A 27,246-nucleotide genomic window follows, 5' to 3' on the forward strand; every position below is an offset into this window, starting at 1 on the left:
GCAATTTTGGAGAAAAAGATTCCCTAAAAGCAGTTGTGTGCACTTTCCATTGGTTTTTAGGTTCAGTGGATTGATGGCTGTTTATTTTACAGGTAAAAACCTTTTTAATCTTATACATACTGTCTTAAACTCCCACACATTTAGAAGATTAAGGCAGACCTTGCATACTTTTAAAAACTGAAATGTGTTATCTAGTCAGCAAAAAATAAACCTGCAATTTTCATTTCTGCTTTACATGCTATGTGAAGTGCAGTTTGTTTCCTCAAACACCAGTTATTTCACACCACTGACTGAACAAGAAACCACAAAGGGTTATTAAGTAGATCACTGTCATTGCTTCAAAGCAGTGGCTCTCAATTCTGGTCCTGCACATTTTGAATGTCTCTCTTAATAATAACTTTCTAATAAGTTATTAATCATAAAATGCACTTCTAATATCCAAATTATGTTTATTTTTATATGAAACATCACAAAAGACATTTATCATTCAAATTAACACTATTTGTTACCCTGGACCACAAAACCAGTCATAAGTCGCACGGGTATATTCAGGCCTGGATTGGCTAATCGGGAGCACAGGGAGGATTCCCGGTAGGCCGGTCTGTTTTATCACATCAACACCGGTGTTGTCGTGCCACTGGTTTGAACTATGCTGTACTTAGACTGCTTGCACTCACTCTTTTTATATATTATTTTCTCGCAGCCCATATTATTATGTTCACTAGATCATATCAGGAAAACATTTACTCTACTTGAGGGAAGACGTCTTTCATTGTTAGTTAATGCTGTTTAACAGAGAGGGGAAAATGCATTACAAAAAAATAAATAAATAAAATAAAATCCTTCATAGGCTATTCTTAAACTTGGATGTCATTATTGAAGTACAAATCCAAGCAAGCAGTCCACAATTTTTAAGTTTTCTTTGATTGAAAAAAAAAATTGCATTTTCATTCACCCAAAGGCTAAATTTGCAATAATATTTTAGTTCAAAACTTTAAGAAAAAAAATGCTTGATTGACTGATGCTTCATAGACCTTGTTATGCTTTCAAATGTAATGCCAGTTGTAATTTCACAGTATTTTCACCTCCTAAATTACACGTGTTAAGTCACAATTCTATGATGGCACAATTTACTCAGGCTGATGACATTTTTTGAATGACATTAAAATTCTTTTTAGAATAGTTGTACATAAATAGGTTAAGCAAAACAATTATTTTTATTTCGGATAACTTTTTAACTGCAGGCAGACTTAGGCCTACATTATGGTACAGTACAAATATTTGGAACGTGCCTTATTCTGTCCCTTATTTTCTTAAAAGAATAAACAATAGTACAAGAATAAACATTATTTTCTTAAAGAATAAGATAAGGAATCACAATTGTTACTTATTTTCCATTTCTGAAGTTAATTGGCTTTTGACTCCCCTAACAGCGGCACCTTGCTCAAAAAAAGCAGCAAGTCATCGTTGGAGATATGCGAACAAAAAAAAAAATTCTATAACAGAAAGTGCAAAGGCGGCACTGAAAAGACCAGTACAAAAAAATTAAAATAACCAAGTGGGCCGATCTAAGGCATGAAACTCCAGGGCTGAAAATGAGTCCCACTCCGGCCCTGGGTGTATTTGTAGCCAGGGCCTAAAAAAACTTTTTGCCACACCTGCCAATGTGCGGTGACGTGATAAAATTTACAGATCAAAAAAATATTTTTTACCGGCCATGAAACTCTTTTTGCAAAAACAGGCACTTATTACTGCTAAAATGACTAAACATATTTACAATGTTTTTAATTTGTCCTTTACTTTATTTACAAGAAGAAAACAACAAACAGATTTGATTTATCTTTTTTTTTTCTAAAAAACATTGAGATTATTGTCATTTGCATGTTTTGGGCAAATGGAGCTGGCCATCATGTTACACCTGTTTTACACATACTCTGTTTGCAGTGCATTTGTGGTGCGTATTTTGTTCCACATCCATGTTAACAGATTAGAGCAGGGCTATTCAGTTAGCTTCATTTGAGGGCCAGATTATTAAACTGAAAAATGAAAGGGGGCCAAGGTGGTGGGGGCGTCCCGATCTCTTTCTGTGGGAAACTATAAAATTAGAAATTAAATTGAAATCTAAAATCAGTAAAAAGTTAACATTAGTGCTATCTGTCAATCGATTCAAAATGAAATCACACATTTTTCTGTCATTAATCATGATTAATCACATATATATTGTCATAATTTCACATTGAACCTCCAAATTAATGCATTTTAAATGTAAATGTAAATTGCCATTTTTATTACATAATATTTTAAATGGCATCTTTTTACTAAGTAGCCTAATGAAGTATTGATACCAATACTGCTACTGGTGTCTCGATTAAATGCATTTTCCCCCAATTTTACCTATTATAACCATTCAACATTACAGTATAATTGAAAGCCATTGTTTTTAACATTTCATAGGCTCTGAAATATTAAGTTATTTTAAAACAATCTTCACATAAACTATAAATTGTATATACATAAACTATACAGATTAATCTTTATTCAAGTTACAGAAGTTAACCAACGACTAGAGCAGTCAAGTGATTTCTCTTTTTCTTTTGTTCTTTGATTCCCATCAATGACAGCCTTCAGCAGTTTTTACTTTAAAAGCAGCGCTGTCTCTCTAAAACCTGATGATGCAGATTTGACACGTATCCTATTTTCTCCAAATTCTTTGTGGTCATTTAAACAAGTTACTTACCGGGTTTGTGACATCACAAACCCAGACAAACCCCGCTCCCGGGGAACATGCAACAGAGGGGATGAGGCCATGCTTTGCTGCTTTAGAGAAGAGGAAGACAAAACTAGAGGTGCACATAAAAATCTATTCATACACTGTATATGAATCGCGATTCTGTCTTCTAACAATTCTAAAGGATTCACAAGTTTTAAAATCAATGTTCTAAAGCAGTGGTTCTCAATACTGTTCTTTACGTTCCCCTGCTCTACACACACTCTGCATCTCTCTCTCTCTGTCTGTCTCTCTTTCAGCTCAGCTCCAACAATGAACTGTTCCAATTATACACTTATTGTCACATAGCTATGAGAAGTGTTAAATATGGACGCGCATGCGGTTGCCGTACTGTATTAAAGCTTTAATGAGGATAAAACCATATAATAAAAGCTAACAGAAGCAGTAGCATTTACAACAGCATATCTAAAAGTATGAGACAATAACAAACAAAAAACATAGGCCTACCATTAAAAGCCGTGCTTGCACAAGTTCTGCACGATCCTCTTAAATAACATCCTCTGCTTCTCAATCGGGCTCAAACTGATAAGCTATATTAATGACGCCATGGTTTACAATACAACCGGAGTACATGACGCTGAGGTGAGGGGTGGGACGTTTAGACGAGCACTAGAGGCGGTTCAGCCAATCAGAACACACTGGGCTAGCTAACCAATCAGAGCCCATCGCCTATTTCTGAGGGAGGGGCTTCATAAAAGCAGGAAATGATCAGTGTGTTTCTCAGAGAAGGGGCAGTGTGGAATAAAGGTAAATTATGTGAAAAATAATGCGTTTTTTTATTCATGTCATACTACATGGCACAATTTCACCTCGGTCGACGGCACTGAAGGTAAGGGTATGAGAAGTTGCCTCCGCTCGACGACTGAACATCCCTTCCAACCCACCCCGACCACTGCGATCAGCTGGAAGGCTAAGGCTGCCCATCCATCCAAGCCATGTGTGGTATAGTGAGATACATGTATGAACAGTAGGTGTCACTAGTATGCCAGTGGGCACAGATATGTCATGAAGAAGTGAAAGTAAACTGTTAATAAAAGAGAGTTGAAAGCACGCAGCTTGAGATCCTGAAATTTGTTACTGTGCCATACACAACATATTGGCGACAAGGATGGCCCTTCTTGGTCTCTCGCCTCCTCCTGCTTTTTTGGAAACCCCGGGTGAGCTGACTATACCATTTAATTCCTGGATTCGTATTTTTTACAACTACGTGACTGCATTGTTGGACGAGGATATTGCGGAAAAGAGAAAACGTGCTTTGCTTATTCATTGCTTGGGTACGGAGGGACAGAGGATATTTTTATACACTTACAGTGGCTGATGATGGTTATCAGACTGCGCTGACTGCTTTACGAGCATTTTTTGTACAGAAAGTGAACGTGGTTGCTGAGAGAAATAAATTTCGTCAGCGCGCTCAGAGACTCGGCGAACCTATCATGCAGTATGTGGCTGCTCTGCTTGAGCTGCTCGTAAACTGCGAATTCGGCGCGCTCGCGGACGATATGATGAGGGATCAGATCGTAGAGAAGACATGCAGTCCGCGCATACGGGAACGTCTGCTTCTGGAAACGGACCTCACTCTGCAAAAGGCGGTCACTATAGCGGGACAAATTGAGTCTGCAGTAGCTGAAGCTAAAGCTATGGAGAGCACTGAAACTTCAGTTAATGCAGTGCACAGTAGATCACGTGAAGGTGCAAAACAGCGGTGGAGACGGAGATCTGCTCCACGTAAATCCGCATTTTCTCATCAGATGCCTTCAAATGAATCACAAAAAAAATTGGATGCAAAAACATGCTTCCGCTGTGGCACTACAACACATTTAGCAAACTACCCTTAATGCCCAGCAAAACAATCAAAATGCAGACAGTGTGGGAAATTTGGACATTTTGCGAGAGTTTGTCGTAGTTCTGGATCCACCTGCAATGTGCAAGAAGTTGCTGTGCCTGAGTTAACGGTGTCTTTGCACATTGAGGGTGGGAAATCAGTCGACCCTGAACTGCTTGTGGATACTGGTTCAGCTGTTTCCATCCTCCCAGAGCATCTGTACCGCCAGCACTTCTCAGACATTTCCCTTACTGTGCCTAATGTTCATCTGGTGACATATAAGAAAAAGACTATTCCAGTTGTGGGGTGTCTTGCTATTGCAGTTAGCTATCAGTGTCACCGTGCGCAGGCTTCATTCTAAGTTGTACCCGGCGGAACACCATTACTTGGTATGGATCTCTTTAATGCTTTGCAATTTTAATACGGGATGGATCTGTGGTATCTTCTGCAGAGAACAGCCAAGTTGCTGTAAACCTCACTAAGCCTTTGGGTGTGGCTGCTGGCTTCGTACACAAAGTTAATGTTCGTTCAGATGTGCCGCCAATTCAACAGAAATTGCGTAGACTGCCATTTGCAGTGAGAGATGCAGTCTCCCAAGAGTTAAAGAGGCTGGCATCTGAAGGCATCAGAGAAAAAGTAGACTCATCTCCTTGGGTATCACCATTGGTGGTCATTAAAAAGAAATCTGGAGGAATTCGACTTTGTGTTGATTTAAGAGAGCCAAACAAAGCTGTCATCATAGTCACCCTCTGCCACATATTGAGGAAGTTTTTACAGAATTGCGTGGAGCTTCTATGTTTTCTACAATAGACCTCCAGAATGCATACCACCAAGTGACCTTGCACCCGGATAGTAGGGATATAACAGCTTTTGTTACCCATGGCTTTATCGTTTCACACGGGTCCCTTATGGGCTGGCCTCAGAACCTAGTGCATTTCAAAGGATGATGTCTCAAATTTTGGCTGGTCAGGATGGTGTGCAGTGTTATCTAGATGACATCATTGTCTTTGGGAATAATCCAGAGATGCATGAGAAACAACTTCAATCTGTACTACAGTGGTTGCAAAACTGTGGGTTGAAGCTTAATGTAGAAAAGTGCTGCTTCAGGAAAACTGAGTTACCATTCCTTGGCCATGTCATTTCTGCATCAGGCTTGTATCCAAATCCAGATCATGTTCTAGCTATACAACAAGCACCTCCTCCTCATGATGCACAGTCCTTGCGTTCTTTTCTTGGACTTGCCGGCTGGTATTCCAAATTTATTCCCAATTATGAAACATTGGTTGAACCTCTCCGTGCACTGCTCCGAAAGTCTACTGGCTTTTGATGGATGGGTGAGGCCCAGGAATATTTTAACCACCTGAAACATCTGATTACTACTAGCCCAGCCCTTGCACTGTATGATCCTACTTTACCGACAACAGTCACTACAGATGCGTCAGATTACGGCGTTGGTGCCGTGCTGACTCAGAGTCATGGCACTGATGAAAGAACAGTTGCTTTTGCATCTAGAACATTGTCGGATTGCGAAAGGAAGTACTCTACAACAGAAAAGGAGACCTTGGCTTGTGTTTGGGCGACAGAAAAGTGGCGTACTTACCTCTGGGGTCGCCACTTTACTCTTTGCACTGACCACAGTCCCTTGTCTACGCTGCTTTCCACAAAGGGTCTTGGACACGCAGGCATGAGGCTGGCTCGATGGTCTGCGCGCCTCTTGTGTTTTAACTACAGTATGAAATACAAGCCTGGCCAAGACAATGTAACAGCAGATTGTTTGTCCAGACTTCCCCTTCCTGCTGCTGATTACAGCCAAGAGCAAGAGCTTGAGATGGTGGCAGTACTGTCTCCTGAGTTTGCAGCTGTTACTGTAGACCAGCTTAAGGCAACGTGTGATGCCTGTCCTATTCTTCAACAGGTAAAGGCTTGCATTGAAAAGGGGTGGCCTCGTAGCATGAAAAGTTCAGTTATCGCTCCTTATTACCGTCTTCGGAATGAGCTGGCTGTGCATGATGGTTACGTAATTCGGGGGAACACATCGGGTAATCATTCCAGAAGCATTGCAATTTAAGTTCATCCAGTTGGCTCACGCAACTCATCAAGGGATGGTGTGTACAAAGCAGAGGCTGAGAGATTTGTATTGGTGGCCTGGGATGGACTGTCAAGTGGAAAATGCTATCAAATCCTGTTCCACCTGCCTCCAGCATGATAAAACGGCTAATACTCATGTAGCTCCACTCTGTCCTGTGCCTACTCCAACAACTGCTTGGGAAAAACTGGCTATTGATGTAGTTGGGCCCTTGAATAATGCTCCTCAAGGATGTCGTTATGCTATGACGCTCATTGATTACTACAGTAAATGGCCAGAGATTGCGTTCGACACCTGATGTTACTTCTGCGACTGTTGTGAAATTCCTGTCTGCTGCATTCAGTCGTGAGGGAAATCCTCTTGAACTTGTAACTGATAATGGCTCACAATTTGTTTCGGCTGAGTTTGAGGCATTCCTTGCAGACAGAGATATTAAGCATTACCGAAGCTCTGTCTATTACCCCCAAGCGAATGGGGAGATTGAACGCTTCAATAGAGTGTTCAAAGACTGTTTACAGACTGCTAGCATTGAAGGTAAAGAGTGGAAAGCTTTTGTGACAGAGTTTCTACATACATACAGAGCAACTCCACATGCTGTGACAAAACTGTCACCTGCTGAGCTTTTGCATGGCCGACCAATTAAGACAAAACTGCATGTGAGTGGTCTTCCATGTGTGGCCCCTCCAAAAGATCAACAGAATCTGAAACAAATCATCCAACAGTCACAAAACAAAATGAAAGAGTACACGGATCGGAGATGCAGTGCACAACCTCCAAACATTCAAGTTGGGACATTTGTGCGTATTAGGAAGCCTGGTATTAACAAGAAAGGACATTCCAAGTTTACTAAACCTTTTAAGGTTGTGGCTCAGAAAGGCTCAGCAACTTATCATCTTTCAGATGGAAAAGTTTGGAATGCTATGCACCTTGCTCCGGCTGCATCCTGCATCACCAGATCCAATCCAGCTTCTCTAGCAGAAGACTCCTTCAAGCCTTTCGAAGTATCTCAGACACCTCAAATATCAGTTTCTCCTTTTTGTGCTTCGCGTCCTTGTAGAGTGCGTCGGGCCCCAATATGGACCAAGGACTATGTTACATAAAGAGAAGTCCTTGATAACTTAACAGAGGAAGGATATACGAAATACTGGGGAAAAAATGTTTATAGTCTAACAAGGTGTTTGGGACATATTGGTATATAGAAGAGTACTTGTTCATTTACTAATATAAGCCAGTAAAACAACTGAGTTACAAAACTAGGTATTTTGTTATTATTCAGAACTGTTATTTTTCTAATGTTCTGTTCTTTGTTATTTTGGTTATTATCTAAGTTTTCTTCTTCGACTAAAAGGGAATATGTGGTATAATGAGATACATGTATGAACAGTAGGTGTCACTAGTATGCCAGTGGGCACAAATATGTCATGAAGAAGTGAAAGTAAACTGTTAATAAAAGAGAGTTGAAAGCACGCAGCTTGAGATCCTGAAATTCGTTACTGTGCCATACCCAACACCATGTAGAGCGGCTTCAGCCCTCGCTGGTGGCGCATACTTATCGGCTGGGCAAGCGGCCTCGGCACTCCACTCAATGGCCATGCTCCAGGTCTTCCAGGCCAAGCTCCTCACCAGAGCAGACGAGTCAGGTCCGGACCCAACAACACTCAGGGAGCTGACAGAGAAGCGTGACAGACCTGGCTTTGCACGCAACAGAGACCAAACGGCGATCCGCTGTTATAGTGGGCAAAATAAAACACAAACATTTTCAAAGAGAGAGAAAATTTCCTCTTCCATTTCTTATGAGTACCGTGTCCCCTTGCAGCGACCAGGCACTCGAACCAATCCAACCCCTGTCCTCCCGGGCCGAGGCATAGCAGGTCATCCACGGAGTATCAGAATAGGTTCTAGGGAAAATAAAGCGAGGTTATTCACTCCAATTCGCTCGAAGACCCCCGTACTCAGCGGAGTGGTCCCCACTTTGGTTCAGAGCATGGACACACACGTTCTGTGCGCCGAAGTGAGGAATTTGCTGGAAAAGGAAGCCATAGAGGTGGTTCCTCCAGCCCAGAGTGAGTCAGGCTTCTACTGCCATTACTTCCTCATCCCCTCAGATGTCTGAATCATGCCCTGGCGAGACGGCCATTCAGGATGATTACACTGAAACAGACCCTCTCGCAAATCCGCCCGGAGGACTAGTTCTTTTCTCTGGATCTAAAAGACACCTACATTTATATCCAGATAGCAACAACAAGAGACAGAGACAGACGGGAATCTGGCGTTCTCAACTACCTCGACGATTGGCTCATTCTGGCCCAATTGGAGGCAGAGTCACTATCTCACAAAGCCCTTCTCCTCAGCCATTTGAAATGCATGGGGCTCAGGGTGAACTTTTCCAAGAGCACACTGTTTCCCAGCCAGCGAGTCTCATTCCTGGGAACAGTATTCAACTCAGCTCAAATGAAAGCAAAGATCACAACAGAGCGCGCCCCTTAGCATACGGCGGCTCGCGGCCTCCTTCAAGGCTGTTGCCTCTCACCCCCTCAAGAGGTTTCAGAAAATGCTAGACCTCATGGCTGCAGCATCTCCAGTGCTACGGTTGGGCCTGCTGCAAATGCGCCCCCTCCACCACTGGCTGAAACTGCGGGTCCCATCCCACGCATGGCTTCATGGACACCATGTTGGCTGGAACAACCTTGTTGTTCATTTTCTGAGGGGAGCCAGGAGGCTAAATCCGCCCCGGCCTCTCACTGTCCCTATACGTGGGACCTACCCACTGTTCTGAGGGCCCTGAAGGGTCCTCCCTTCAAACCGCTGCAGTCTGTTGACCTTTGGTCCCTGTTGTTTAAAACCGCTCTGCTACTAGCGTTATCATCAGTCAAGCAAATAGGGGACTTGCAGGCACTTTCTATAAGCCCTAATTGTCTGGAGTTCAGGCCTGGCAACTCCAAGGTCGTCCTGAAACCAAGGCATGGCTATATACCTAAGGTGCTCTCAACTCCATTCAGAGCATAGGTTAACAACCTCTCTGCGCTTCCTCCCTCATAGGAGGACCAGGAGTTGAGTTTACTCTACCCTGTTAGTGCTCTGAAAGTCTACATCAAGTGTTCCACCGGTTGGAACAACTCTTTGTTTGCTTCGGTGGCCACGCTAAAGGACACCCGGTCACGAAGGAGAGACTTTCTAAATGGATAATTGGTGCCATTCTGCTAGCCTACAATGCCCTATTGAAGTAGAAGCCCACTCAACTATTGCCTCTTCGTGGGCATGGTCTGTGTTGTGTGCATGCCATTTTACCAAGGACTGCTTCTCTAATCTTGGCTTTTATCTTTGTTGGCTTCTAATGTTCTTTATTTGGACTAACAAGCTCTCCGAACCACAACCTGTAAGTACGATTGATACGTTATGCGTACATTTTCAACTGAGTGCTCAAAATATTACGTTTTTGGGCTAATATGTGATGTATACCTAGTGCAGTTTTAGGTTTCCAGGTAAAGCACAATATTACTGTCTAACTGAAGTAGTTCTGATAATTGGCTGTGAACCTAAGAATGTGTCTATTAATGTAGACTGACGTTGTTCTAATTACTTCCTTTAAAAATAAAGAATGTAGTGTAGCGCACAGACTTTATAATCATAGTGAAATTGCTGTTTATTTTGCTGCACCGGCAATTATAGGGTTAATGTGGGAGAGACTACACTGTTAGAAAAAGAGGTACAATACAGGTCCATTTTTGTTCCCTAAGGTACAAACTTTGCATATGTACCCTTAAAAGTACAAAAATGTATCTTTAAGGTACAATTGTGCACCTTTAAGGTACAATTATGCACCTTCCATTGTACATTGTGAGCTTTTCGAGGTGTAAGGTACATATTTGTCCCTTACATATTTGTACCTTAATGTTTAAATATAAAATGGCAGGAATTAGTGGATGCTGAAAATGTCATCTCTCAATATAGAAACACAAGTTAACCTATACTATCAAACTCAATAATTGTCAAACTAAATTAACTGTAAAGTTTTGAGATATGGGCAAAATAAATCAGAATGTGTAAAGTTTTGAGATATGGGCAAAATAAATCAATGTTTTTTTTTGTTTTTGTTTTTTTTTGTGAAGTGTCCCTTTGAATCATTTTTAATCATGTTAATGAGGATTATGTAATCATTTATATTCACAAACAGTATTGAAGAATTTGATTTTCAAACCCTTTACCCTATTTATATTAGAATAAAACAGACAAATAATTGTTAACGCTTTAAGTTGTGTTCTATTGAAAGGATCTAGCTATAGGCTAACCAGAGTTTGACTCGGCGGAAGCATAAATATTGCAGCGCGGAAGGATACATGAGTGAATCGACAGTGATCCAACTGTCAGTCTCTGTCAGTGTCGATCAAAGGTGGGAGGATGGCGCTTCGACATTTATCCACGGAAGATTTAATCACGGAGTTATTTAATTTTGGGATAGAGGTCACTGAAGAGGAAAGAAGTAAATTCAAAGGTAAAGTATTTGAATTTTTAATCAGTGTTTGTGGTGTTAATTCAAAGTTGGAAGTTAACTTTTACTGTTAATGTTAGCGCTAGCCAAGTTCATACTCTGTCAACATTAGCTAGCTAGACTCACATTGACGATTGCCATTAACGTTAACTAGTTAACGTTAGTTAAAACATTATTATATAATAATAGTATAAATAAATATTATTATTATAAGTAGCAGTGCTATCTTGGCTACAGTTCACCATCGAGCTAATGTTAACTTTTCGGCGGCAAAAACGCTCCTCATCCAACTCTGCCGCCGAAAAGTTAACGTTAACGTGAAATATTAATGAAATATTAAAATATTTCAGAACAAAAGTCTAATGGGCGGCAAAAACGTTTTTTTTCTTTCTTTTTTTTTCCATCATTATAGCTTAGCTATAAAACTACTGCGTCAGAGTTGGATGAGAAGCGTTTTTGCCGCCGAAAAGTCTTTTGTTCTGACTTATGTGAGCTAGCTGGACTGCGTCAGAGGAGAACGATAAAAAAAAATAAAAAATAAACTTTTTGCCGCCCAACAGTCTCTTGTTCTGGAATATTTTAATGCTAAAGCAAAGCCATTTGGGCGGAATGTGACTATCGATAGCCAGTGAGGGTTTGAAAGTATGATTTAGTCTAGGGATGCACCGAATATTCGGCCTCCGAAAATTTTCGGCCGAAAATGGCCCAAAAGTGCATTTTTGGTTTTCGGCCGAAAGACTTTTATTACCGAAAAAATACGGCCGAAATGTTGTGATGACGCAAACAGAAACCGCGAGCTGCACGTGCACCTGCATAGCGCAGACCACGAGCTCCTCGCGACATTCACTTCAAACCAGTGGGTCTTAATAGAGAACATTTCTCCCTCTTCTTGCCCCCTTTGAGCAGCTAACTAAAGAGATCAGCTCCTCTGATGCATCAGTAGAGGACGATATTCCTTTAATCGCAGCACTAAAGCGTCTCCTAAGCAAAGAGGTTGAGACGGACCACGGAGTGAAAACAAAGAAAAGTACACTCTTAAAGTCTGTCAGCACACGTTTCACAATGAGATCCATTCGGATCCTCTGCACTTCATCGCGACTGTACTTTATCCGCGTTATAAAGATCATTACTTGAATGCGGAAATAAAGCAGCGCGCACGAGAAATGATCCAGACTGCGATGGATGCGGAGACGGAGCAGCGCACGGAGAAGGAGATCAGAGAGCAGAAAAAAAGACTCGTCTCTCTGCACTCTCGTTGTCTGATATGTTAAGTGAAATCCTGCAAGAAAGTGGCTCAAATAATAATAATACGTAGGCTATTATGTTCTTAGGCTACTATATATGTGACTATCAGATTGTAGCCATATTTCTGCTAGATATTTTTTTATTAATTTGATATAAATGTTTATTTATGCCCTGGCCCTATTTAAATACACTCTGTCAAATCTTTCTCAAATGTCAGGCATATGACAAGCTCAACCGCTCAACAGGTAGATGGTTATCTGTCTGAAGTCCCCATACCCAGAAGTGATAACCCTCTTGCCTATGGAGAAGTAATGCACTTTTCTTGTAGTAGTCCTACAGAGAAAAATTACAAATGCACTTGACCTAAATGCACTTTGTTTTTATGAGAGAACATTTAATTTTAAAACCTTTCTGCAGGCCAGTACATTATTTTTCAATGTGCACATGAGTAGGGTCGTTAAACATTTCAGTTTGAATTTTATTTTATACTGTGCATTGTTGCAATGTGCTAAATAAATATTTGCATAATTTGTAATTGATTTATTCTTTGAAACTTTAATATTAATTTATGCAATTGCAATGCCTTGATTTTAGTAAAGTTAGTACACAGTCATAGCCATAAATGCAATGGTACTAATAATCGGCCTAATTTCTTTCGATGTTTCGGTTTTCGGCCTTGGTTTCCTCTTTTTCGGTTTTCAGTTTCGGCCAAGAATTTTCATTTTGGTGCATCCCTAATTTAGTCTTTATTTTGTCGTCAAACGGTCTTAGAACATCTTCATAAAACCATGTCCGTTAACGCTAAGACTAACGTTAACATTAAATTACAACATCAGGTTAACTGACAGAACTGACCAACGGTTGCTAACCTCCCTTTCGAGTAACGTTAACATTACTAAGGTTATCTAGCTGCTGTTATACAAATAAACCGATTACTATCATTAATGGTTTTAACTTATTTCAATACTTTCCCCGCTGTCCTGAAAAAAAAAGATAAAGATAGGCCTAACGTTACATTATATTAATATTCAGGGCTGTGTGTGTGTGTGTGAGAGAGAGAGAGTGAGAGAGGCGCATTTCTAGCGTCTCTAATGAGGTAGCTATGCCTAAATACTTTCAATGTGTTTTATATGGATATTAGGGCTTCTCAAAGTCCGGACCAAACGGCAAGCCCATAAGTTACCTCTGTATATGAGAAAAATACCCACTGAACCAAACTGGATCAAAACTATTTTTTCCCCATTGACTTACACTAACGTTACAGTCTGACATAATGTGCCTTTTTAAATTGTTGTATGTTGTTACCACAGTGGTGGTTAACATTGCTGTTTTTCTTTTCTCTATTGTCTAGATAATGAAGTTGACGGAGAAGCAGTGGACTATGGATTGACTGAGAGGATGATTTCATGCCTCTTTGAAGGATCGTTTAAGAAGCAAGCCAAATTCAACCGATTTGTTCAGCAGTTCTAAACATACACACAGATTGGGCGTTATGTGGAAAACTATTAATTCCTCTTTCTTTCTGTCATCACTATTACGCCTACTTGGTGAAATATAAACAGGACTGGACTGTCCTTGACCCTTTTGAGGTGATGGATTTTCATGCTTTGGATACAAACTGTGTCGATGATAAACTGTTTGTTAGTATGCGGCATTTATGTTAAACTGTGTTGGGAGGGTTGTAGAGCGTTGTGGATGAGCTCAAAGCTTGTGTTTTTTAATCCAGAACACATCAAGTGTAGTTTATCCGTTAAGTGACTCTTTACTTTGGTGTGGTGTGCTATTTATAACACGTGTTTAAAGGGTTGCGCAATGTAGCCAATCACAGACTCAGCTGTTGATTTCTGGAACGCAGTGGCCAATCAGAGGTGATTAAGTTAAAATCTACTCACTGCAGTGCTGAAATTGCATGCTCACGAATCCTCTGTGAAAGACTCTGTGCGTATATTTATTGTGTTATAACAGAGCTTTATGAGATCGCGATGAACTGAGATGTCAGCTTTTAGTGATAATAAAGGAAGCGCTGCTCGCAATCTGCCAAACCATGCACGCCGCAGCCCATGTTTGCTTTTCTGTTAAAAATAACAGTGGTTTGTGAAAGTTGATGCTTAGCCTAAATAACAAATAGGCCTATTTTATCGAGTGTTTAATGCTGGAATGTTGTAGAATTTAGGAGATGTTACAGAACCATTTCATGTAAATTTATTAGAATGTACCGGGGTGGGGGGGGGGAGTCTATATAGATACTTTTTATGTGGGCTTTTGCGCGAGCGGGACAAAACATGAAAGAGACGCTAGGGCGGAGCGGGACCAGATAAGATATATTTCTGCGGGCGCGGGACAGAATCTTGCGGGACCGGGACTGAAAAATCCGGTGACACCACCCTTCGCCCTTTTTTTTAACTGCTCGTGCCGCCCCCAATGTATCATGAAAAAATGGCGCCACGGGCGACTGCCCGGTTCGCCTGTGCCAAAAACCGCTACTGGTGCACACCGATAAAAGCGCGCGAGTAACCAGCTCAGTTGAGCTTTTCAGCGTCTTAATTGTGTTTGAATGTTTTTAACTCTTTTGAATGTTTAAATTGGCAAGTGGCAAGGCGTAAAAACACGTGAAAATGTTAAGCTTTCGTGACGATGCACGGCAGTGGCCTGTCAACTGTCCTGATCGTCTTTTTAGGCTGGCCTCAGCCAGACGGTTGAGATCGCCGGGGCCCCCCTTTAGCCGTGGGCCCCTATAATCTTCACCACCTTTCACCCCACTAGCGACGGCCCTGTGTGTATTAACTAATGATCCGTTAAACATTACATAATGATTGTTAATGATTTATTAGTGAAAGTTAATATAAACTTTATAAAGTTTATATTATAAAGTGTTACCCAATTAAATTATAATATGAAATTATTATAAAGTGTTATTATAATGTGTTACCAAAAGTTTAACTGCTTCTGTGGCTTGAGACTTAGCCAGTAGTAAACAGACAAGAAACCGCTCTGACAGGTTGGATTCATGCAGATAAGCTTTGTGAATCTGTGGTAAGTTAGAACAGAGAAAGTGAGTGTTAGACTCTGGTCATAATCAGTGATTTGTAAATTAATGTTGTCAGCTAGCTAACTGTAACGTTAGCAGTGTCTTATAAATTGAACACAAGTTATGGGATGATGATATCTAATTAACAGATAGCGTAACAGTGTACATATCTTTTTCAACATGACTGAAAACATTAAAGAAATAGAAAAAGGAAGTCTCTACTCGTGACGTTTATGGTTCCTACAAATAGCTTCCTGTGTGACATTACACTGAGGGTGTAGTGCAATGTCACAACATAAAATATGTTAAAAAAAAGGGCAGTTGCAACAAAGAGGAAAATTTTAGAGACATCCACTTAGAAGTTAAACTACTTTTCTGAGGTAAGAAATGTAATTCTTGCAATTTTCTTTCTCACAGTTTTTTTTAAAATTTGTTTTATATACAGGCTATAAACTTAAAAACCAACCTGTTCATTGCAGAGTTTTTAAATAACAGAAAGTGAGAGCTGTGAGTTGTTTATAGGTGAGAGTTTGCAGTATTTTCTCAGCTTACAGTGAGTTCTGTGAGTTTTTCTGTGAATCAAGTCTCAGTTCCAGTCATTTATCTTCATAAATATTTTAGCATAATAAAGGTATTTAGTTTTTGCCACAATACAAAAAATAATTTTGTACAACCTGTATTCATGTATGTTTTTTATGAATAGAAGTTTATTTAGTAAATGAAAATAATTGCTGTCACTCAGATGAATCGCTTTTACTGATGTAACTGTAAAAATGGTCAGCCTGATGTTAAGTCATACATTTTTACAGTGGATGTATAAAATAGGCAAACATGATCAATATAGCAGATGACTATGTACAGTATATGCATGAGTGTAACAGTGAAAATGTGGCTTATCCTTATAGATCATTCTATTACACTAGGTAACAAATATAGTAATGAGGTATGGTTGTTAAATGTCTGTGACAGATATGTATTTTGTGTTGTATAGTGATAAAGTGTACTCTGAAGGTGTCTTGGACTCGTTCGTTGCTATTGTAAAGTCCTATGATGTCATCCACTCTATGAACCCTGATGGCAGGAAACCAGATCACTTCCTTTATTTTCATCAGCTCTGTGTTGGTATATACTCACTCAGGTTGGTCAATATTTGTCATCATTATGAATAAGGATGATTATAATGTGTATTAATAGCAGTAGTGGAAAGCAGAGTATGTGAGCGGAGTGGAGCGGCAACAATTTCCCCTCCGCACTCAGAGCATTTAATAATCACTCCGGCTCTGCTCCGGGTTCACAATTTCCCGCTCCCGCCCCACTCCGCGCTCACTGAAATCAGAAACACCGCTCCGCCTTGCTTCGTGGCTAAAGTATTTCAGTATGTCTGAAATCTTATGTTCATAACGTAGCCTATATTAAAATATAAAATAACAGGAGAGTTTCAAAGTGGTTTATTGTGTGCAAACTTTTTTTCCTACCACATGCCAAACTAATAACACTGTTGTCAGCATTAAAAGGTATAATTGCTGCTTCTTCTGTGCAAATTTTGTTAGTGATGAAAATAACTACATTTTCATCAATTATTTCATCTACATGTTGTGGGATTGCCCCTTTAATAATAGTCTGCATGGCCCCTTTAAAAATGGCGCACTGATTGCACAAGGTGGGTGGGTAGGTCAGGTAATCACGTAGCTATATAGACACAGGTGAGATAGTTTCCTCATGACTTTGTATCGATGTGACCTGTTTGCGTAGGTCTTGTATCTCCTTCACTCCTAGGTAAAGGTAGGTTTTGTTCAGCTGGAGAATTATAGATGGAAGGGAATTATAGACTTCGAATATGGGTGTTTGTGGGAATTTAACTTAATTCACATGCTTGATTTAATGTGCTTGTTTGGTGTAATTTTAGATTAGTCGGTTATGTTCGGGCATTGTTAGTGAGCATGTGAGTGTTATGCACGTCAAAGGTAATTTTATTTTTCCCTTCCTCTATTTGTGTAATTTTTTTTTTTTTTTTTTTAAATGGGAGAGGAGTGGGGAGGAAGTAAATGAAAACATCTTTATTTGTTTTACAGAAGTTGCTAGCTGCTGCTTTGCTGAGTTTGATTGAAATTGAGTTTGTTTCAGTTCAAGTTGCTTCATTGTATTTTATTTATTAGGTTTTGTTTATTAACCAATTTAGTTAATATTATTTGGGTTGGTTGTATTTCTTTGTCTTGTTTCACATTGATGCTACTCCATTACGTAGTTGAGATTGTGGTTTATTTATTTTTGTTCTTTCTGGTTTTGGTTTATTTGGTTGATGTGGAGTGGGTTTGAATTATTGTACTTTTGGTTTTGATTGGTTTGAAGTGGGTTTTTTTTTTTTTAAATCATGGCGCGGTGAAATGTGTTACGCCAAGACATAATTCCAAAGAAAGAAACCTCCTTGTTTAGTATGTTTTTGTTAACTGTGTTTCTTTGTGTATTAGATTTCTTTTCTTCGTGTGTGTTTGGCCAGTGTACGGGTGGTTGACCCATGTGAACTGACTAACGAAGCCCATTGGGCTGATTCATTCACATTGATTAACATGTTTTTTTTTCTCTTTTTTTTTTTTAATTGATGTTGAGCTCAAGGTGTTTTAATTAAGTGAGAAATAAAATTGTAGCCTGTGGTTTGGTCTCTGCTTGTCCTTTTCATTTAGTTGAAAGCCTGTTTTCGGGGAGGCTTCAAAATTGGGGTCTTGAGTACGGGCCTTACTAGTGTAAGTTGATCGAGTCCTACGGTCACATACAGATCGATGCGTTTCTTACAGATTTCTGCTCATTCAAAATCAGATACAGATGAAGTAGCACCGTAAGATTACATTTGTTTGAATGCATTATTGCGAAAGCGGTTGCGTGGGAATGTGCTGTACCTGTTTAAGCATGCTTTAACCCGAAAATATTAAGTAAAAGGAACAGACAAACTCTTTGAGATCTAGCCTGTAACTTCCCACTCTGCTATTGCCATCATTATAACCTTCTGATTTGAGAGCTCCATCTGTATCAAGCTATAGCTATATGTTTAAAATGTGAATTCTTGCTAAATATGCAGCTATATTATGGGCCGTTGGCATAATTGTACTTGTGAAGGAGCAGTGGTGGAGCGCTCTTGGAGCGAGTGAAAACCACGACGCTCTGACTTTTAAAAATTCCGGTCCTCGCTCCAGTCAAAATCACTCCGCGTTCCGCTCCTCACACATACTTTGGTGGAAAGAGTAGCCTACTAAGAAATTGTACTTAAAGGAACACTCCACTTTTGTTTAAAATAGGCTCATTTTCCAATTCCCCTAGAGATAAACAGTTTTACCGTTTTCAAATCCATTCAGCCGATCTCCGACAGTAGCTGTTTTTGGCACGGGCGAACCGGGCGGCATTTTTCATGATACATTGGGGGCTGCGGGGGGTGGGGTGGTGGGGGGGGGTATGGGATAGCAAAGTTATTACGCGGGAATGAGGGTATAGCCATATCGTATTCCTCTCAAAAACTACTCTGAGTACTAGTTACTTTTCAGCCGGTGATATTTAATGAACTACCAAAAAAATATTCATATCAAAGATCTATGTGGATAATAGCTACTTTGAACAAAACCCACTTTTATCTTACTGATGAAATAGCTTGAAAAATATAAATATCATACTACCCGTGAACTGAAAGTTGCAACTGATTTCAGTGTTGTGATGTATTTACAAGTGAAACAGAATATTGAATAAAGGGTGGGGGTTTATTGTGGTGCACCTCTACTAGTAGTGTACCTCTACTGTCTCCAACACTGTACTCCACCTCTTGCTCATTGCAGATTCACGGTTGGACAGGAGTAGTTAATAATACCTGTTTGTTATCTGACATCACGCTTCACCACTTCTGGGTCCTAACGCTCTGCCAGACGCCCCAAGAAAACACCAAACTGTGCTAATATACACCCACGATACTGAAAAATGCTAACCCTAACCTTTATCTCCATATACTTAAATCCCAAATGGCCAGACAGTGATTCAGCTAAAATAGTGTCCAAGACACTGTGAGCACGGACTGTAGTGTGCACAGCAAATGTTTAAATGCTTAGCTTAAATATGTAATATTAATTAAATAGTGCTCATAAATGGCTGTTGAGATAGTATTCTCAACTGAAATGAGTAGAGGCTTGGACCTGGAAACAGCAGTCCTTACATCATGACTTAAGAAGTGGATTCTCCCGAAGCAGTCAAACTGATGTCATCAGAGCCAGAATGCCATTTAAGAGCGTTGGGAGCAATCTTTGCATGCTGTATACGATAATAGCTATATTTAGAATTTAAATAAAACTTGTGTTGTCATGCTTGACAAGTGGCCACTTACGACACAGACAAAGCTAACTACTACACTAGCTATATAGAAAAAGACGCACATACTACACTAGCTATATAGGAAAGAATGCCATTCTGCAACCAAGCCTGATCCAAACGCACTTTAGGCAGGATTTAGGTAAGGAAACGGTTATTTGTATTGGCCGCCACGCCAAATCATGCTCGCTTGCTTGCTTGCTTTTCTGTTTAATTTAACTGTTTTTTGTGAACATATACTTTAATAACAAATAATTGTAACACTTTACAATATGGTTCGATTAGCTAATGTTAGTTAATGTATTAACGTGTTTATTATTGTAAAGTGCTATCTAAATAATATATTTCGTTCGAGCGTTCACTTGAAAATATTACAACCCGAAAAAATTACTTAATTACAGTAACGTGAGTAGTTGTAATTCCTTGCCTCCACAATGCTAAATTGACAGCTTGTATCACAGTATAGAATTTGTCTCATTCTGTGATAAGAAGCAACATGGAACCACAGAAGCTAACTGTTTCAAACACGACTGATGTTATATAGTGATTTTGGAGCAAAATATGATGGCCTATTAGTCTCATAAATGAATGTTAAGCAAACATACTACCTATCCCTGTTGCCAGGAGCAGCTGTTTTATAACTAATTTTGAAAAGTACATTCACATAAGATTATGTGGTTGTTTTTAAGAAGGGCAAAAGCAAAGAAGGGTAAGTGAAGGTTTAAAAGAAAAAAGGGTTTAAAACCGTGTAAACAGAAATGTGCCAGTAAAAAAAAAATAATGTGGGGTATGGGTAATGTTGGGAATCTTTTGAATTTTAATGTTTCTGATTCTTGTCAATTCCTAATTTCGATTTCAATAAGGTAAAAAAAAAATAATGAATAAATAATAAAAAATCTTAGATATCGTCTTATTGCAAAATATTTCATTGTAAGCTGAATGAAAATCAACAGGCTAAAGAACACTTGAGAAAAGAGCCCGCGAGTCTTGACTTGAATGGTTTAAAATCACATTGAAAGTGTAGTTTGTTATAATAAAAAAGGTGGACTCCAAGCACATGTTTGGTAGGACACAAAAAAAAGAGCATTTTATTTAGCATGTTAACCCATACCTAGGCTTGGGAATCCAAAATCTATTCCAATTCTGGAATAGGATGCTTAAGGTCAGGAATCGTCTACTTGTTAGAAATTTACAATTTTGATTCCTCTTATTGATTCCTTTGTGCACATTTTAATATGACTTTAAACCATTCAAGTACAAGCAGACTCATGCTCTGTTTTCTGTCCTGCACACATAGGGGCATAACCATCATTTTAGAAATGAGGGGGACAGCAATGTAAAAAAAAATAAAAAAATTTTACTTGTCTTTTAATTGGCTAAGAAATCAAATACACTGTTGGATGATAACCAATAATTTGTATTCTATATTTTTTTTTCTATATTTTCCTAATGACAATTTTAGGATTGGTTTATAAAAACACATAAGGCAGAATAGTTTCTATACCCTTATAAATGTGTCAATTAGCACTGCATTATTCATATACGATATTTATTACCTGGAAATAACCTGAAAGTAGTTTTTTTTTTTTTTTTTTTTTTTTTTTTTTTTTTTTTTTTTTTTTTTTTTTTTGCTACAGCCATAGCAGGATGCCTTTGTCCATTCCAATACATTAGGGATTTCCTGCATGTCATAAGTTATTATATATTACATCTATGAGGCCGTTTTGGATTTGCGTGAGAACGTCCTCCGGCTTCAAGGATGAATGAAACATGCACTGCACGAGTGTTTAGCACTCAGTAGTCTCAGCCTCAGACGTCACACCCACGGACCATTAGCTAAACGTCTGATGCATATGGGATACAGAAGTGGAAACACTTCAGGAATGTCGAAGTCGTCATCGGATTGGTTGAATTCTACAGGATTTCCGCGAGATGTGTTTGTCGCATTCTTTAATGTTCCACCTGGAAACAAAGATACCGTGGCGCCCAACCCCCTCATGAAAGAAGAAAGCCGCCGTGATTTCAAATGTGACGACAAGCGCTTATCAGGATCAGCTAAACACTGGATTTTCAAAAATATGTGAAATATTTAAAGTTCGCAGCATAGAATCTTTAAAATATGTCAGTTTAACACACCGGTCTGTTATTGTAGTGACATTTACGTACCCCGAAACGTGATGCTGAACATAACGAACTGTGATTGGTTGTTTGACATGTCGGTCAAACGGCCTCATTGGCGGGCCTTGTCCAATGAAAGCTGTAATGAATTTCAGGAATTCCAGTCTTTCTGGTTTCTTCGCCGATTTGCAACAACATCCAAAGCATGCACACAGAAAAAGGGATTTTAAATGCATCTGAATTACAAATAAATCTTGGTTGCTCTATCAGTCAGATGCACGTAAAATGCATGCGATATTAAAGGGGTCATATGATGCTATTTCAAGTTTTCCTTTCTCTTTGGAGTGTTACAAGCTGTTTGTGAATAGATAAGATCCCTGAAGTTGGAAAGACTAAATTCTGAAACCCAAAGAGATATTCTTTATAAAATTTAAGACTCGTCCACACCCTCCTAAACGCCTCCTTTAAACATGCCCCCACATATCTACGTCACTATGTGGGACGTCTCCTAAATGTTCACGCAAAGAAAAAAGGCATAACTTTTATACTCACTGTAGTATTGTTGCTGCCACTGTCCCTTCCAGGACTAGAAATCAGTGGTTAAGTTATATTTACAACACTGTTCCAGAACAGTTCAAACCAAATATTTAGACACTTAACATTGTTCTTGCTCCATCCATAACTGTCCTTCTATCATCTGAATTTTCTATTTACTTATACTGCTGTGTGCTCTGGTAATATCAACGGTATGACCCATTTCAGGAGCTGACAAAATTACGATTTAAAATCAGAGCATAGCTAACATTCACTAAAATATTGAAACACTAATGATGCTGATTCAAATCGATGACAGTCAAAGCAAAGCGTGGTTTGAACGTCCCACCCCCGCAGCTGAACCTGTATTTTATTTGCTGAAGCGCAGGGCTCCACCCCAGAAGTTTGAAAAGCCCGTCAAATGCCGGCTCGCTCTTTTTCTCCGTAGTTGCCGTATTTGTTTTTTGTTTTTTTGTTTTTGTTTTTGTTTTTTTTTTTACTTTTGGTGAAAAATAAATGTAGCGAAGTTGAATACTTTATTTTTATTCAACTCAAGTAAAAGAACCACAATTTAATTATACTAAAGAAAGTAGAAAAGTGTAAAAATGTACTCAAGTACTGTAACGAAAGTAGTTGTTTAATTATTTACTTTCGACTTCTGATTAACAGAAATTAAAAATCAAATGCTCATTCCTTCATGTCTCTAGGCTAGTATGTTTTTATGTTCCAGCTGATAATATCTACTCTGCTGAGATGCCTCAGACAGTAACAGCTCTGACAGGCTCTTGTGTGCAGATTCCTTGCACATTCAACATCTCCAATTTTGAGGACAAACGTAAGAGGGCAAAATCTATTTATGGAATCTGGCTAAAAAACAAATTGCAGTTTGCAGACGAAGACAGTTTTATAGCGTTTAATAGCAGTAAAAACATCATTAGAGGATTCAGTGACATACAGATGACTGGAAATCTCAGTGAGAGGAACTGCACAACTGTCTTCTACAACATCATGATGAATCATTCAGACAGATATTACTTCAGACTGGAAATGGAGCCAAAAGTGTTCAAAGGAACATTTAACCCCAGTACAGATGTTTCAAGAAAGAATGTGAAGATCAATGTCAGAGGTAAATATCATCCCAGACCATCCACACACCAAAGTACAAAGATTAATTTGCCCAACTTTAAAAAGACATGAAAATACTAATTACATAATATATTAATACTAAGTCAGTTTTATATTTTATATACATGTCAACAAACTGCATTTTTGAAAAATACCGTAACATGTTGAGGGGTTGCATTTTTATGCATGTAGTAGCTGACAAATAGTAATATAAAAGATACAAAGCAGTGATTTTAACTTCTCAAACAATCGATAAGTGCAAATATTCTAAACCTCACCCCAAGTGTGAACACCTGACCTTCTAACATGATTGTGCATTGTACGTTTTACTAATGCTGTCTGTCTTCATTTACCCTGTAGATTCACCTCAACCTCCTGAACTTAAACCCAATGATCTGAAAGTGATGGAGGAAACTACAGTCAATCTGATCTGCTCTGCTGAAGCCCCCTGCCCCAAACAACCTCCTACAATATCCTGGTCTAACATCCCTGAATCTGCTCACATTACAACACAGTTACAGGAGAAACCTGATAAAACACAGTCAGTATTTTCATACATGACATTCAAAGCTTCATACAAAGATCACAGAAGGAACATCTCCTGTACTGCTACATATCAAAGAAATACACCCGATGCCTCAACTGTGGAGACTATTGTAATGCTACAAGTCTTGTGTAAGAGATTTAAAGTACTTTTGTGTTTTTAATGATCCTTGATGTGATGAAACAAAAATGTATCAGTTGTTAACCCTGTATATGTTCTTGTGTTTTTCTCAAAGTTCCTCCAAAAGAAACTCACGTCATCATTACTCCATCTGTTGGCACTAATGTGACTTTGACCTGCAAAAGCCGCGCCAGTCCATCAAATGACTTGAACTACACCTGGTATAAACATGGAGAGGAGACACCTATAGCTTGGGGAATGAAGATTAATTTAACCAAAACTCAGAATCAAATAGGATCATACTGTTGCATTGCACAAAATAAATATGGAAAACAGTCATCAGAAGAGGCCCAGTGCACAGTTAAAGGAAAATAAAGCATTGTTTTTGTATTTTTATGTTTAGATGTATCATGGATTCATGAATTTTAACTTTTGTAATTTAGGACAGAGTGGACTCTCTCATCTGGTGATACATAGCTGTACAGGAGGACTTTTTGCTTTTTTTCTGTTGTCTGCAGTATTTTTCTACTGTGTGAGGTAAATATAATAACAGGAATGTAGCTCATGTCTGTAATGTTGTATTTATTAATTACATGTGTATATAATTTATGAAAGATTTTTTAATTTACTTTTTTAATTGTATTCGTGTTTTTTTTTTTTATTTTTTATTTTTTTTTTTTTTGCAACAGAACAAAGGCTTCAAGACAGGCCCATGTCATAGGAAGTGATCAGGTACAAAGTAACATTGAGTAACATAAATTAAGTTAAATATTGCCAGTTGTTTTGTCAACTAAAATTGTTCCAAATAAAGTCACAGCAGAACTGACCGTTGCATGTCTGTGTCTCAACCCATAGCTGTTTGATTCTTTAATGAATCAGTGTTTTTTTGAACCATTCAGTTGAGTGAATGATTCAGTGACATAATCATTAAAAAAAAAAAATGTTCCTGTTGGATCTGTGTATATGAACAAATCGACTGAGAAAAGACAGCAACAGTCATACTGAACATTGTTGTAAATTGTTTGTATAAAGTAAATTGTTTTCTGCTAATCTTCTAAAGACTGTAGGGTATCAGAGCAAATCAGACAATTTAAGATTCGATCAAGAACATGGTTGAAACAAGAGGAGCCGAATTCCACAGCAAGGCCCAAGACAACAGGATGTTCGTAAATCAGATCCTAGCGCCAGCCAGTCTGAAGCAAGCCTAACCAGCCAGCTCTTTCACAGAACAGCTTGCAACATTAACACAAAAGAACAATTCAGAAAGGATATTGTCAATTTTGGGGCAAGTAATCAAGATTGAAGATTGATCACATGTAAATCCATTATAGTAATCACGATCACAAGCTCTTTGAATTGACTTCCCCCCACCTAGAGGACAAGAACTAGACAGTGATTCCTTAATCCTTTGGAGACCTTTTAACCTCTCTGGCCTTCACAGAACATGTCCTTATATCCCCAGAATGGCACAGAAACTGTCTTTCCATGTATATATGCCCCTAAATGACGCTAAAAGGACTTATGAGCAACTAATCATTTCTATGCATAACTCCATATTATGTATGTAACCCACACATTTGACTATCATGTTCTAATCACTTATTGTGTATGTATTTTGAATATCTACTGAATAGTTTATAGGATTATATTCATGTTGGGTATGTATGAGTTTGAAAATTCATGCTTTAAACGTTTCTATTAATCAATACTTTGTCAAATGTATCATATTCTCATTATAAAAATCATGTCAAAAATTATTCCCTGCAAGAGCTGGAAAATTCGGACCATGTGACTGATAAGATAACATGATTAATGTATTGGAAGGAGGAACATCGCAACACCATGAGCAAAGACAATATCTAATTGGTCAAGACAACATTTGGGATGTGTCCAAAAGCCTAGTTTAAATACTGACACCATCAAATTATGCTTTTAGTCATCGCTTTTAGCCATGCTTTTTGCCACTGCCTGTGAATTCGTCGAGCGCCGTTCCAGCGTGCTTCGGCCTGGGCGCCCGTTGCTACTTAGCCATGATGAGAAGAAAACCGTCTTGTTACTTCCATTCTTCTACTTTTCCGTTTAAAGTTTGTGTTTTGAGTTAAGTTTTGTCTCCGAGTTCACCTCGAGTCTGTGACCACCTCAAAACTTCAACCAGCCCACAACTCTGCATCTTCAGCCAACACCCAACCATTGGCTTCCCAAGACATCACTTCAAGGACTACTGAATTTCCAGCCAATCAGCAACCTCGGGAAACCCCATTTCGGCAACCAGACAACAAAGGGAACCCTTTACACAGGCAATGCAAGTACCTCCAGAATCTAGCTGAACTGGTGCATTTAATATAAATTTTAACCTCATTGAGAAACTCAGTGCGAGGGTTAATTAAGTGATTGATAGTTGTTCAGGTCTATGCAATCGCACATATGTGACCCTGGACCACAAAACCAGTCTTAAGTCGTTGGGGTATATTTGTAGCAATAGCCAAAAATACATTGTATAGGTCAAAATGATTGATTTTTCTTTTATGCCAAAAATCATTACGGTTAGTAAAGATCATGTTCCGTGAAGATATTTTGTAAATTTCCTACTGTAAATATATTAAAACTCAGTAATATGCATTGCTAAGAACTTCATTTGGACAATTTTAAAGGCAATATACTCAATATTTAGATTTTTTTGCACACTCAGATTCCAGATTTTCAAATAATTGTATCTCGGCCAAATATAGTCCAATCCTAACAGGCCATACACCAATTGAAAGCTTATTTATTCAGAAAAAAAATTGACTTATGGCTGGGTCACATATTGGGATTTCACATTTTCCTTCTCTTAAATTAATTCTGCAACTTGTGTGAATGTGTGAGTGCATGTGTTTATGTGTAATATTAGTTTATATGTCTTAGATTTAATACAATACTGGTGTAACATTATCTAAATAATGAAATAATATTCCATACTCCAGCGGCTACAAGGATTATAACTAGAATAATAAATGTCTTAAATAT

General features: G+C 38.8%; 1 protein-coding gene across 3 annotated transcripts; it reads left to right on the forward strand.

The window, feature by feature from the left end:
- On the forward strand, positions 1 to 25,946 carry LOC109049703 (myelin-associated glycoprotein-like). Of its 3 annotated transcripts, XM_019067368.2 has the most exons (9): positions 15,757 to 15,838; positions 15,938 to 15,980; positions 16,450 to 16,596; positions 23,182 to 23,577; positions 23,937 to 24,251; positions 24,356 to 24,607; positions 24,684 to 24,777; positions 24,930 to 24,972; positions 25,301 to 25,946. In XM_019067368.2, exons 3-9 carry the CDS (start codon positions 16,533 to 16,535, stop codon positions 25,355 to 25,357), a joined length of 1,221 nt encoding a protein of 406 aa, XP_018922913.1. In that variant the 5' UTR covers positions 15,757 to 15,838; positions 15,938 to 15,980; positions 16,450 to 16,532; the 3' UTR covers positions 25,358 to 25,946. The 3 variants fall into 3 exon arrangements, with proteins under 3 accessions (XP_042607638.1, XP_018922912.1, XP_018922913.1); XM_019067367.2 differs by lacking the exon at positions 15,938 to 15,980 and having other exon boundaries at positions 15,721 to 15,838; XM_042751704.1 differs by lacking the exons at positions 15,757 to 15,838; positions 15,938 to 15,980; positions 16,450 to 16,596; positions 23,182 to 23,577 and adding an exon at positions 1 to 92.
- Positions 25,947 to 27,246: the final 1,300 nt, after the last annotated feature.

This window comes from Cyprinus carpio, chromosome B24 (assembly GCF_018340385.1).
Source record: "Cyprinus carpio isolate SPL01 chromosome B24, ASM1834038v1, whole genome shotgun sequence".
NCBI classification, from domain to species: Eukaryota; Metazoa; Chordata; class Actinopteri; order Cypriniformes; family Cyprinidae; genus Cyprinus; species Cyprinus carpio.